The sequence below is a fragment of the Balaenoptera acutorostrata genome, chromosome 18 (assembly GCF_949987535.1).
Source record: "Balaenoptera acutorostrata chromosome 18, mBalAcu1.1, whole genome shotgun sequence".
NCBI lineage: Eukaryota > Metazoa > Chordata > Mammalia > Artiodactyla > Balaenopteridae > Balaenoptera > Balaenoptera acutorostrata.
The window spans coordinates 75,432,059-75,446,863 of NC_080081.1; the positions used below are offsets into that span (position 1 = coordinate 75,432,059).

The following is a 14,805-nucleotide window of genomic DNA, read 5'->3' on the forward strand; positions in this document are numbered from 1 at the left end:
GAAAATTGTGACTTTGTTATCTGAGGACTTAATGGTTTTCATTTCACCGGTCACCGTGGGCTAGACCATGCTGCAAAGCAACATAGTGATGGCTTACTTTTTTTAAAAATAGGTATGACTTTTGCTCCAATAATGAAGAGTCCTTTATCCTGGATCCTGACAGCACCGTAGGAAACAGAATTGAGAGCATCACTCAGCGCACGGCAGTCTTAGAAGGAAAGAATAAGGTACTGTTTGTCAAAATAAGCATGGGGATATTTATTCTAAAAGCACACACTCAGCTCCCAGTTCTGGGTTTATTAGAGCCAGAAGGAATTCAAATGCTCAAGCAAAAATTCAGAGAGAAGAAAAGCAGTAGTATGTCTTTACGGAGCAATGCACTGAGGCTACTCAAACTGCTGTATACACCCAACTGAGCACCAGTCCCAAAGGAGTGAGTCCTTGGTCCTAATGGAAGAGGTAGAAATGCCTCTTGAACATCAAACTGGTCCACATCAGTGGTTCTCAACTCTGGCTGCACACTAGTATACTTTACCAATTATTATTACATGTGAATCTTTAGCGTGGAGCCCAGGGTTCACAAAAGCTCCCTGGGAGATTCTAGCATAACCAGAACTGAGAACCTCTGACATAAATAAAGTGGGAGGTCAGTAAGCAAAAGCTAGTACAAAACTCTAGGCTAAAATGGAATGTTTCCATTTCACAAAATATCTTGTTTTCCCCTCTGTTTTTGCATGGGCGCGAAGCCTAAGTTGGGGTATACAAACACACACAGTGTATCAGATTCCCTGACTGAAGAAAGGCAAATCAAAACCACCATGAGATACCACCTCACACCTGTCAGAATGGCTATTGTCAGAAAGACAAGAAATAACAAATGTTGGCGAGGATGTGCAGAACCCCTTGTGCACTATTGGTGGGAATATAATTGGTGCAGCCACTATGGAAAGCAGTATGGGGGTTCCTTTAAAAATTAAAAATATAACTACCGTATGATTCAGCAATTCCACTTCTGGGTATTTGTCTGAAGAAGACAAAAACACTAACTCAAAAGATATAGGTACCCACGTGTTCACTGCAGCATTATTCACAACAGCCAAGATATGGAAACAATCTAAGTGTCCATCGACAGATGAATGGATGCAGAAAATGTGGTCTTTATACACAGTGGAGTATTATTCAGCCATAAAAAAGAATGAAAGCTTGCCATTTGTGACAACATGGACAGACCTTAAGGGCATTATGCTAAATGAAATAAGTCTGACAGAGAAAGACAGATACTGTATGATTTAACTTATATGTGGATGAAAACAAATAAACAAGAAAACAAGCTCATAGATTGGTGGTTGCCAGAGGCAGGAGGTAGGCAAGATGGATGAAGGGGGTTAAGAGGTACAAACTTCCAATTCGTATAATATATAAATAAGCCATTGGGATGCCATGTACAGCATTACGACAATAGTTAATACTGCTGAATTGCACACTTAAAAGTTGCTAAGAGACTAGATCTTAAAAATTCCCATCACAAGAAAGAAAAACCTTTGTACTACGTGTGGTGATGTATGTTAACTAGACTTATTGTAGTGATCATTTTGCAATATATACAAATGTTGAAACTAATACAATGTTATTTGTGAGTTATGCCTCAGTTTAAAAAAAAAGGTTCCCTGACCTAGTCAGGGTCTAGGAGCATCTTTTCTGCTCTTGCACATATTTTCTCCACTCCCTTAACCTCAACACTAGCTGATACCTTGTGAACCAGGCAAATCTCAGCAGATCTCAGACCTGGTGGTTTTCTTCTCTGTCGAATTAGTGAAAAATGCAACTCCAGAATCTGCTATTATCAGGCACAGGGGTAGTGATGCTTTAAGAAGGAAAATAAAAACCATATCAAATCACCCCTTGCTAGAATATCTACTTTTACATGCATATCTTGATTTGGAGTAGTCTGTTAATATGGGTATTATCTGCTTAAGTGTGATCATGCTTATTTATCTGTTCAGCTATATTTGCATTTGAAGGCAACAAAATAGATGGCATCATTCTCCGTGTAGGACTTCATAATAACAAATAACATCCGAATTCTTCCTGATGGAAAACTTTTGGACATACGCTTATGTCAACATCATTCTTTGGTGGGCCAGAGTGGCTATCTCCATTTTAAAGATAAGAAAAACTGAGGTGATAAGATGATTAACTCCAAGTCACACAGCTTAAAAGTGGCACATGAGAAGCTCAAACCAAAGTCTTCATTGCCAAAACCCAGGGCTCTGCCAACTAAGCCAATACAGAAATTAGTTAAGATGGTGATGGCTTGCATGATAATATCAGCAATCACTTGTCAAGGATTCAGGAAAAGTTTTTCTAACCACTGCAGTAAGCTGTAGGTGGCTTACAATTCTTTTCTTTTTCTCAAATGCAAACAAACTGTAGTTTAAAACATTCCATGATGTGTAGCTATTGATGAGACAGCAGTTTAATGAAATACCTAGGAAAGAGGAAATTCTGTAAACTCGAAAGTTTGAGTGACATTTTTGAAAAAAAAGGAAATTGCCTCAGAGTAGAAAGCAAGTTAGTTGTCACAAAGTACTAGAAAATTTCAAGATGCCCTTGACTGTGTCGATTCATTTTGCCTTTCCCTGAGCCTATCAGGTGCTTGTACTGTTAACTGCTGGATATTAAAACACGAATTTATGAGGTTAATTCCAAAGAACTTCTAGTCCGGTTTGTGGTATTCTAGCCGCAAAAACACATACGATAGAAAATAGAAAATGAAAAAGCTAAGTGATGTTTCTGATAGCCTGAACCATAAAGTAGCCACCTGCCTCCATGACAAAACCCGGGTGAGATAAAGAATCTTCCCTGATTTTTTCCATGTGTGCTTGAAACAAATTTATTGTCTTGTAATTCTGTAGTTACACCAAGTTTTTAAACAGAGACCTCCAGACCCAGTTGGCCCTTGGGCCATCCAACCTGCGGGGAGCATGGGTTAAGGTCTGCCCTTTCTATTGTGTGTAACCATGTGCAAATCAGTTCACCTCTCTGAACCTGACTTCTCTCCTCCAAAAAATGGAGCTCCTAACATATGACCTATCTCGTTTGCCTGTTATCAAGATGATTGTCTTATATTCCCTAATGCAATCCCCCAATTGATTGTTAACATATGCAATGAAGACTACTTATTAAACAATTGTGTTGAAAAAACTTTTAATACTCCTTCTAAACGAAGTGTGTGTGTGTGTGTATATATATATATATATATACACACACACATACACACACACACACACACACACACATACATATCCTAGTAGTGACTGTAACAAATTAGACTTTGAGTTATTAATTTCATGTCCTAAATTTAGAAGACTTTACTAATTTTGCTTTTAGCATCTATTAATATATCTTTGTGTGTGTGTGAAAAACGTCTTTCACATGACAGATGGAAGTTTTGCTATCTCAGAATTCTTTGCATTGTTATTTCCTTTACAATTAAAACTGCTTTTCTTTTCTGTTCATGTTAAGAAAGCAAGTGAAAGTCCCAGCTTAGAGCACACAGATGCTTTTCCCTACAGTCATATAGTTGGCATGCCCGGGACCCTGCTCCAGCCATCAGTGGAGCGAGGTGCTGCTCGAGCACCTGCTGGCTTTCAGGGACTTGCTTCCCCCCGCGCCCCACCCCCCGTTGTGTTTTGTTTTTTTTAACCCAAGGAAGGCTGCACGAGACAATAAAATTCAGTCTCCTTATGGCCAGGTTTTGGCCCAGATCTGTGAGAAGTAAAGTCATCTATTGGAGTTGCTAATGGCAAACATGGAGCTTTGGTATGGTTTCAGTGGGTTTGCCAGACTTTGTAGACTTGGGGCAGGAAGTAGAAGGAGCCCTGTGTTAGGAAAAAATACACAGGAAATGCATTTTACAGCATTAATTCTGTGAGGCTGGAGAATCATGACAATTTAACATCTTAGCAACATTTCCATTGAAATCGTTTTGAGGTTTCATTGAGAAATGTGTGTACCATAAAAGACACGTCCACGACCGAAGCATGAATGCCTCATCCCGGATTACAGCCTGGGTTCCGCTCTCCCACACACTCCCCGACCTTGTCTAACTTCTCACATTCTATTTCCCATCAGTTGGCTCAAATGCACCACCCTAGGATCATTTTAGATTCTTCCCTGACCTTTACATATCTGCTTTTATTTCTCCCTGAAACACTTCAAAGGAAACTGTAATAGAAACATCCGAGAATAAAATCACTGTTCCATATATAGATTTTTTTAAAGGCGGGTGCTGGAAATTAGGCTGAATTACACATCATCACATCCATTCTGTTCCATGAGGTTCAAACCACATTGCAGTAGTGAATCACTAATGCTTAGCGAAAGGGAAGGAAGGAAGGAGTATGAATAACTTCCAAATTTACAGTACCTGACGACAAGTGTTCACCAGCGTTCCTGGGTCATACAGAAGAACCCAGAGAATGGATTTTAAGGGTTTGTTTCTAATATCTTAATCCTTGAGGTCCTCGCAGGGAAAACAGAGGCACCCAAAGTGTGGGTTCAGAACTAAAAAAACTGTGGCAAATGGAAACTAATTCTAGAATGGACACAAGCAGACAGGCTTGGGAATTTCTTTTGGTGTACCTTATAAAATATATGATGATAATTTCAAACATGTGCTACAACTCAAATTCTTGAGTTTGAAATACTTTCTCTTTTCAAGTATTAAGTTGATATTCGCTGTTCCATCTGTTATGTTATTTCCATTTTTTCCTTCTTGAAACAATAGTATTTGGTCATGACCGCTGGGGATCAGATTTGTCCCCTTAACCCAAGAGACTCCTGTCCTGTGAGAAGTTCTCTTGTGTCCAAATTACACCCACCTCCAACTCACACTTGACCTCCCTTTTCTGACTCTATAGAGTTTATACTTCAAGTGTCATAGTTCTTTCATGAAAATGTTTTAATTTGTAGCTTAAAAATATACTCTAGAGAAATAAAAGTCCTCTAGAAATCAGATCATTTTGAATAACGTTGCTCACAGGATGTAAGTTCCATCTTATTTTAAAATGTTCTTCTCTAATTATAACTTGTCCATTATCAATCATATTTTCAAACCATATAACACGGTATCAGCTTGCAACTTGTATAAAATACTAAAAGAAACTAGTATTTCTGTACACAGTAGCATTGAGCTTGTTGTAGTGACCATGTCTGCTCATTAAAGGAGGTATTCTCAAGAGAAAGTCCAACTCAAAGCGGAGACAGAACTCTACCAATAGATCTGTACTATTAGATTTAAAGGTTTGAAGGCAAGCAGCAGTTTCGTGTAGATTAATAGCACAGGCACTGGCGTCGGACAAACCTGGGCATAACCGCTGCTCAGGGCCGTCTGTGGTACTGTGGACCTTTGAGTGAATCACTTAACCTCTATAACCTCAGTTGCCTCTTCTGTGGAACAAGTAATACACCCATGTCACTGGGCTCCAGGGAGGATTAATTAAATGAGGTAATGCCTCACACACTGTCTGGCACACAGCAAGGGTAACATAAGGGTACCCAGAAACAGAGAAATAATGTAAGCTCCCATCGATGTCATTTTCTAGTTCAATTTTAATAGAAACTTTGGAGAGGTGAGTCCTGGGGCAGGCTCTACTGGGGGTAAGGTGTCAGTCTTGGAAGAGGTCATTCAGGCAAAATAAGAGACTCAGATGCATCTGTTATCTCCATGGTTCATCGTGTGGCCTGGATTCACTTCACTTCTGTGGACCTCACTTTTATTCTCCGATTATACAGAAATCCTGAGCCATCTGTTTTCGGAGTGTTGTAGAATGGCCACAGCCGTCCCCCGGTTGCCTGCACAGGCCTTAAATATGGCCAGTGTGCACATCTGCATTGACTTGCCCTTGCCACGAAACCCAGTTCTGGTTCTCGGTTGCCCTGCTCTCAGTGAAATCAAGATAATTTTAATAGAAATCCAAATGCAACATTCCGATTCAGGTAATCGTTGTTCATAATTTCAAATGTTCAAGCCAAACAGAAATGAGTTGTTCGCTTATTTATTGAGCAGCAATACATCTGAGAATCTAAATAAGGCTCTGCCGAGGCCCTTTAGGATAAACATTGAGCGCTGACTTCGTAAGGAAAGCTGTGCTTGAGCTGAGAGACAAACAGCAGAGGGGCTGTGAGGTCTCCATGACTGTCCCTCTCCTGACCCTGTTCATGCTGCTTTCAAGCATCTGAGCTCATCTCCTGAGAAAATTACAGGAGTCAGAGTCTCACTTGGTGATCTCTCTTGTCCTTCCACCTCTCACCTACAAGCTTCTCTTCTAGCTACTTTTTCCTCCACAACTCTGAAGTGGTGGGTGCAATAATTAAACAGAAACAGCCATCCAGAATTGTTTTATTCCCTGCCTCTTATAATGATTAGTAATCAAAATAGAGAAAGAGACACCTGAGCTCTCTCTCATACTCTCTCCACTGGTTATTTGCCTTTGTGAGAGTGTTTCTTTGTAAAAGAGAGAATAATATATACTTGGGCTTCAAGTAGGGAAATTCTTCCCTGTGACCTAGAAGTAGTCCTTCAAGTTAAGAATAAGGGTTGTGTCATACTCCCCTCCGTCTCCTTTACAACGTCTGGGCGATGCCTTAACGAATAATCAGTATCTGCTACACTGAATGAAAATGCCACAAATTGCAGACACTCTCATTTCCCAGAATTTCAGTAATACACAGAGGATATGTGGGTAGATGTGATTAAACAGACCTAACAAACAGAAAAGGAATCATCATGAAATATCAACTGTACCGTAGTGGAAATTACAGAGAATTTGGAGCCATGAAGTTGCTGGCTAAAAAAGCTAGGAGTATATTTTTTAGTCTTCCTGATCTGTAAAGACAGACATACTTTAATTTCTTGTAAGGGATATGAGAATACGAGTCAAGTGCCTACCGCACAACTTAGCAACTTAGAAAAATGTTAGGACCCTTTGTAGAATTTGTGTTACTATCTTAGAAACCCTGCTGTCACAGTTCAGCCTCTCTGTATGTATCACGTTAACCTGTAAGTGACCGGATCGTTCTCTTCCAGCCAGGACACCCCATTAGTCTGGAAGCATCAGCACAACCTCTCCAATTTCAGAGCTTATGACCAGTTTTTTGTGTCCTAGGAGGTAGGCTGCAACGATTTATAAGTAACTGGATCAACCTTTTCTTGTAATTTTAAATATGAAAAACTTACTAGCTGTTTCATTTTTTTTTCATGTATAGTATGCATTACTTTTTTGAAAGGTTGGGTTAAATTTTAAAATTCTCAACAATTCATTTCATGCTACTAATTTTTATCTTTAAAAGAAGACAGCCATGCAAATCTTTAAGCTGTATAAATCTGTGGTTCTTTTTTTTTTGAGACATTACTTTTTGCAACATCACAGTTTGGAAGGTGCTTTCAAGTTCACATAGTTTTGACTCCTCCTGCCTCTTTTGGGGCTCATCTGCCAAAGAGCAGCATTAAAACCTAGTGAAACGACGTTGCTGTGTGAACCCATCATTTATATCTTCATTTTCTAGAGCAGGGATTGACAGGCTGAGAAATTAAGTAATTTACAAACACCCACGAGAGTCGTAGGGAGTTTCCGCCCCTCCTTCTGCACTATTAGTGCTGCAGTGCCACGTCCCAGAAAAGAAACGGTTCAGCCAGCCTTTCTCCTCTGTCCTTGCTCACTTAACACACCAGTTACAGAACCAGACGGCAAAGAAGACTCCTGCTACCAAGTGGTGTTCGTGATCGCAGGTCATCCAGACAAAAGGGAAGGCCTGGACCTCCCCCTGTCGTTGGCGTGGCCCTGACCACCTCATAGGGTAGGACGTGCTGTCCCGCATCTGGGCTTCAGGTCTGTAATTGTTACGCCAGCAGCACGAGATAAATAAGCCTGAAGCCCTCATACGAGTCGGATGTCATAGCCCCCGGTCTCCTGAGGACCTGCTTTCCTGTTGTTTTTCCATTCTTGCTGAGGCTCGGCAAGGGGAGAGTTTCTGGTAACCACCACGTGGGCAGTCCTACCTCTGTTGAGGCAATGGAATAGCCCCGATCATGTCCCCCTCAGAAATATCTCAGGGGGTGTCCAATGGTTCTTGGTCCTGTCGCTAAAGTTGCCTTTTCTTTTGCAGACGGCTAGCACCTTGGCCGTGGCTGACTCTAGAATTTCTGGAATCTACAGTTGCATGGCTGCCAATAAAGTAGGGACTGTGGAAAGAAACATAAACTTTTACATCACAGGTAAGCCACATGTCCTGTATTCACAAAGACAGCCCAGTGACCTCAAGTCTCTCTTCCAATCTTGTTTGCTTTTAGTGCACTGGAGTGACTTTTATTTTTAAAAAAAAAACATTCCATAGACGTGTCCAACTTTGAGTACCTTCATCCTTGCTCTCAGGAATAGTTTTCTACAGCATCATTGGGTCATTGGGTCTCCTAAAGAGCTATTTCCCTGAATTCCCTCTTAGAGCTATTTGTGTACGTCTCTTTCCTAGGCTTGATTGTGAATCTGGGATCTTGTCATGTTCGTTTTTGAACACCCTACGGTCCCCAGCACAGGGCCTGGTGCACAGTGGTTGTTCAATAGTAGTCAGGGAAACCAATTATAATACATGGGATGACATCTTTGTAACCCAAGAGGCGAATTGTTTCACAACTTTTTTTTTTTTAATGGATGTTATCGTTGATTTACAGTGTTGTGTTAATTTCTGCTGTACAGCAAATGTTTCACAACTGAATTTCAGCTTTTTGGCACATGAGGCTCTCCTAAAAGAAATCTGAACCTGAGCTTTGTTGATCGTTTTTAGTGTGCTATTTTTTGGTAGCATTTCAGAATTTTTAACCTTAAATATGATGGTGTCTGCAAATCTTATAACTTCCAAGGTACACAAATGGCACTCCCTATGTCCCTCCATGGGTACAGGAAGGAAGTAAGTAGCTCAAAGTATAAAAACAATTGCCTGGCCCCACACTCCCCCAATTTTCTGAGGAAACCTGGGCAGTTGGCCAACTCTCTGGAAACTTCACACTGCCTGGGGCAGGCTGTAGCAGTTGCCTTGAGTTCTCCAGAAAGAAATAGGTATGTCCAATTTCATGAGAAGTATGGGTTGCCAGATCACAGGGAGCCTTCTGGCAAGTTAGCTGACCCTCAGAGAAGCTGTGGCAGGGGAGAGATCCTTGGGTAGTTCTCACAGAAATGTCAGAGCCAGAAGAGACTTTGAGGGGCTATTTGACATTATAGCCCTGCATTTTCCAGATGAGGAAATGGGGTTTAGAGAGGTGGAGAGCCTCTGAAAACCAAGTCAGTCCCTATACCCTCAATATTCGAGAAGCGGAGATAAAATCATCTTTGCATTCATTCCAAATAGGAAAAGGCCTTTATTTAGAGAAGGATTCAGAGGGCAGTTTCACACATACCGATCCTTTAATCAACTTCAGATGATTTAGACTAATTAAGTCCAAAGGTTTGTGTTGTCCTTTAATATTTGGGGGGAAACAAGCTAACGCTAACCATCCAAGTCCACAGCCACTGTCTCTGTGATTTAGAGTACAAAAGATCGAGCCATTCCTGTCCTATTCTTAACATTCAATATGTTTGTACAAGTTTAATGAGCACCAACTATTAAACAGGACAGTTCAACTCTGTGTTGAGCGTTCAGAGAGATAGCAAGGAGGCCCTGTCCTTCTAGGAAGACAGTTTGAACACTGACAGTTTGAACACAAAGAAGAAATGTTACCTGTATCCTAGCATCAAAAGGAATGAGCAGAAGTAATGTGACAGATTAATTTACCAATGCTAAGCCAATGCCACCAATAAAAATATGTCAGCCACATACAGAATTTAACATTTTCTGGTGACCATTTTTTTTAAAAGTAAAAAGAAAAAAGTGAAATTCATTTTATTTCACCCAAGAGATCCCATGTTATCATTTTAACATGTCATCAGTATTTTTTTAAATGTTACATCGCTTCGGTTTTTAAAATCAGGATTGAAATAAGATAAAACTAATTGAATGAAATTCAGTTCAGTCACACTGACCATACTTGCAAGGCTCAGTAGCCGCAGGTAGCCCTGTATTGTACAGTGTGGCTCTAAGCCTCTGAGAAGGAAGCAGGACTTGAGGTGGTCCTGTGGGTAGAAAGAATCGGTAGAAAGAAGAGGACAGGCAAGAAGACCAACAGAGGCCCACAGACTATACGTCTAACCACTTACAAGTTCTAAATCACATGAACAAGCTGTGAAATATGTTTTCGCCTCTGGTGGACAAAGATACTTTCATGATGGCCTGGAAAGTCAGGCACAGATCTAGAGTTCTGTCACACATACAGAGTGTGACAGTGCCTGGCGGTGCAGGAGAAGCCCACCCCTGGCTCACCGGGCTTCTCCTTCCACTCCTGGCTCGGCCCTCATGGTAAGGGGCCGTATACTCCTGGGGATGGTCTCCCCAGGACACACCTCCAAACTCTGCCCACCCCTCCCCCAGACAGTCTCCCTGGGCCCTGTAAGTGTGCAGACTGACCAGCAGTCTGACCTCAGGAGGACAGACCGAACGAAGGGGGAGGAGGTCTGAGACTGTCTGGAAACAGACTTGGGATCATCTTTACAGGGAATTCTGGGGCCCCACGAAAGATAAAGAGCGGGGGTCGCACAGGCTCTGGGTGGGCAGCTCCCCCCACCCGCTAGATTCTCTCCACTGTGGGGAGGGGTACAGCCTGAACAGAGAGCCCTCCTGCCTGGGTCTGAAGGCAGTACTGGGAGAGGATGTCCTGACTGAGGGCATGTCCTGCTCGTTTCCCTAATGATGTGAGTCCCGGGAAGGTTCACTGACGCCCGTTATTCACTGCAGCACCAACATCCAGCCCACCCGTCCCCCGAGCGCTTCACGGCTCCGGCCTGTATCTGTGCCCAGCATTGCTGCTGCAAGGGCCCCAGCTGATACAGCTGACCACCTGCGGACCTCAGGCAGAAATCCCCCTTCACCTCCCACCACATCATCCAGTTTATAACCACGGAGCGCTTGGACCCTTTCCTCATCCATTGAAAGGAGCGATGGGAATTCTATTCCAACATACCTAACTCGAAGCTCATGACATTTTTCCTCCAGAAATTTAAGAGCTTTAATCATAGAACTGAGCGCAAATTCATCCAATCAAGTCCCCATTGCCCGGAATATAATTCTCCTAAATTCTTTGCTCCCTGTTTTGAAAAGTTCTAGTCTTGATGGGTAATCATAGATTACTTACATTCATTATTTCTAAAACTCTTCTCTTTTTCTTACTCAAATCTCTGTCACGGGATTTAGACTCACTAGAGATGAGACTAAATATTCTTTAGGAATGTTGCACCTTACATGACGATTTTCTGAAAAATGAATGTATATTTGTTCCATGCTTATACTCGACCTAGTGCAGGTCATGCTTTAAAAGAGCTGTCTAAAATTTAACTGCTCAAAATCAAAAGATCTAGATTTGGATCTGTACTGATCCTCATTTCAATCATGCTGCCCCTTCTTTAAAACACAATAACAGCAGAGCTGCCTTCTGAACTGATGTGAACCAGTTTGCTATGGCCACTGGCATCCTCCATGGCTTCTACTCCAACTCTGCCATTCACTTGTCCACAGTATCTATTTGAAACGAGCAAAACTTTCTAGTCACCACTCACTTTCTTTTTAGAGAATGCTATTTCTGTTCCCTAGTTGAAAGTAAAGCCTTTATTTCCACCTGACAAAGGAGATACCTTTCATCCTTTTGACTTCTATGCTTGTCTCTTTCACGAACTTAATTCACACGTTTGATCCAATCAAGTCAAGATGCCCACCCCCAGATGTGCACCTCTGTAAATACATTACCCTTTCACCTAACCCTGGGTGGGATGTCCCCTGAGCAAGGGTGGTGTCTCCTCCACAACATCTCCTAAGATGCCGTGGATGTGATTATGTGTTAGATGGATGAGTGTTAGTTGGTGCTACTGATGAATGGGCTGAATCTGCAACAGATCCTTAAGTGTGGGAAGATTTCTTGTTTTCATTTTGACAGTTAGAAGGCAATGCTTTCTTTGGTCTGTTTTTGTACTCAGGCTAAAAAAAAAAAAAAAAAAAAAAAAATCGACATGAATTAAGGGAAAAATCCCTCTGGATTCATTACCTAGTTTAGGACATCTTATCACCTTCATGGATCAGAAAAGAATAGTGGAGGGGCTATACTGAGAAATAGATCATTTCTAAGTGCCATCTGACAACACAAACCAAATTAGCCTCCTAACCGTGTCCCCCTATGAGAAACGGACCTGAAAACGGATTCGATTCTTCTCTTTTCCTCTGTGTGTGTTTTTGCTGTTTTGTTGGCACTCAGCGTGACTATGGGTGTGTTAGCAATTACTGAGGGTCTAACAGGAACAGCACACTGCCTTATCTCCCTGGTTTCCCAATGTCACTAAATGCATTTTATTTTGAGATTCCTGGTGGTGCTTGGCAAAGATAAACAAAATCTTCCACCAGGAAACCTGTGAGCTATTTCCACAGGAAGTTTCAAATCACTAAAGTAAATAGAAACTCTCTACATGATCTCAGTGGTGTTACTTGGGACCCACTTGGGTTCTAACTACCAGTATGGGACTTCGTAAATGGAAGCCTACACAGTCTTTTAAGAAATAATTCGATTGCAACCAGTGCACGAGACTTCTGCCCTCGTATCTGGGTAAAAGTTGATGGCTGATGTTTTACTCCTCATGCTTGGAAAGTGTCCCAAATATAAAAAGATGCTGAATTAGAGGGGCTATTTCTGACACCTTATTGTTATGTTAAAAAAAACTATGGTCAGCTGCTTCTGCCTCTTCTGGCACATTCTTAGGTTTTCATTTTAAAAGCAGGAAAACTTCCACTGGCCTCTTCTTTCTCCAGTCATTGACAGCTTCATAAACCACTGCTACCCCCCGCTCCCAGGTTTCAGATGAATACTTTGGCATTTCTTCAGACGTGACACTTTATAATAAAGCCAAAGCCCAGAAAAATCAGAAAAACAAGCAAAGTGAGATTTAGGAAAAGAGTTGATATGATATCTAATTTTGGACTATTGTCCCCTTAAGGTTTAAAGGTTTCTTTATAGCTTTGTGTGCAAAGGATAATAATAATAATAGCATAACATAGCGCTTTTCATCTTCAAAGTTCTTTGTGAAATGTTGGCCCCAGTTCTTTGCTCAAGTACAGATACGCCGCTCGTAACAAGCAATGGGAGGGTTTTGAGAGCAGGCCAGTTCAGGGCCAGTAACAGCCAGTGGTATTCTAAAATTGTCTGGTGAGATGGTCCAAAAGGAGACTAAGGAACTCTCAGTGCAGAAGCTAAATGATGGTCCAGGTTAAGAAAGCTGAGAAGGAGAGCTCGTGAGGTGTGGCTAGAGGCACCAAGAAGATGGAGAAGAAGGTTACCTGGGAATGACATTGGAGAAAATGACTTTCAATGATGCAGTCCTTTTAGGAAAATGTTTAATATGTTTTTTAAGAGCAGATTTGATTTAGAAACCTTCTGCCCCCACTTTGGAATCCAGCAACTCTTCGAGATGAGTTGTCCGCATTTTCAGAAGGAACCTTGCTCTTTTATGTCTGAGTAGAGCAATCACCATAAAAGGGGACCTGAGCAAGGACCCCTTGGTGCCAGCAAAGAGCAAGGGGGAGTGATGGGCCAGCAGCAGGGGGATGCCATCAGTCCAAAGTTCAGGATTAAAGTGTTAACTGGAGTCTCCCAGCGCAGACCTGGGACTTCCTGTTCTCACTCGTTCACCACTTAGTTAAATAAGTTTGGCTATCAAAGCACCTGTGCTTTCTAGGACAAACTCCTCTTAGAGTCCTTCACTATTTTGCCCACTTACCAGGAGTTCTGCACATAAGAAAGCAATGGGTTATCATACCAAGTTGTAAAAAAAAAAAAAAAAAAAAAGCATTCCACTTTGAAGAGCAATTTTGAGCAAATAAGCGTACCCTCCTAATAACGTCCTATGTTGCATTTCCTGCCTCGCTTCTGATGGAATGAACTGAGCTGGTTCCTACCTGCTATGTCTGATCCGTTCCCCTTAAAAAAACAAAAACAAAAACAAAAACCATCCTTTTAATGTTGATGCTGAATTTGTGTAGGAACAATCCTTAAGATCCTCGACTATCTTAGGATGAGATATGTCCTCAGGATGAGACACTGATTTTCCTGTGCACTCAAGTCCTTCGTTCTTATTTTCCAGATGTGCCCAATGGATTTCATGTTAACTTGGAAAAAATGCCTACGGAAGGAGAGGACCTGAAACTGTCTTGCACGGTGAACAAGTTCTTATACAGAGACATTACCTGGATTTTGCTGCGGGCAGTGAACAACCGGACCATGCAGCACAGCATCAGGAAGCAAAAAATGGCCATCACGAAAGAGCACTCCGTGACGCTTAACCTCGTCATCAAGAATGTTTCCCTGGAAGATTCGGGCACCTATGCCTGCCGAGCCAGGAACATGTACACAGGGGAAGAAACCCTCCAGAAGAAAGAAGTGACCATTAGAGGTGAGCACTGCAACAAAAAGGCTGTTTTCTCTCGGATCTCCAAATTTAAAAGCACAAGGAATGATTGTACCTCACAAAGTAATGTAAAACATTAAAGGACTCATTACAAAGTAACAGTTGTGTCATATCATCTTGATTTATTGTCACTGTTGCTCATTTTCCGGCTCAGAGGAGAAGCTCCTCCCAAAATGAGTTTGGCCATGATAGGAGTAACAATGAGCCCCCCGGG

General features: G+C 41.7%; 1 protein-coding gene across 3 annotated transcripts in view; it reads left to right on the forward strand.

Moving 5' to 3' along the window:
• Positions 1–14,805, forward strand: part of FLT1 (fms related receptor tyrosine kinase 1) — a 173,051-nt gene that overhangs the window by 83,736 nt on the left and 74,510 nt on the right. For all 3 annotated transcript variants that reach the window (XM_057533232.1, XM_057533231.1, XM_057533233.1), the window contains 3 exons: positions 113–227; positions 8,170–8,278; positions 14,268–14,576. In XM_057533232.1, the coding sequence (XP_057389215.1) occupies positions 113–227; positions 8,170–8,278; positions 14,268–14,576 (533 nt within the window). The remainder of the gene's footprint in view (positions 1–112; positions 228–8,169; positions 8,279–14,267; positions 14,577–14,805) is intronic.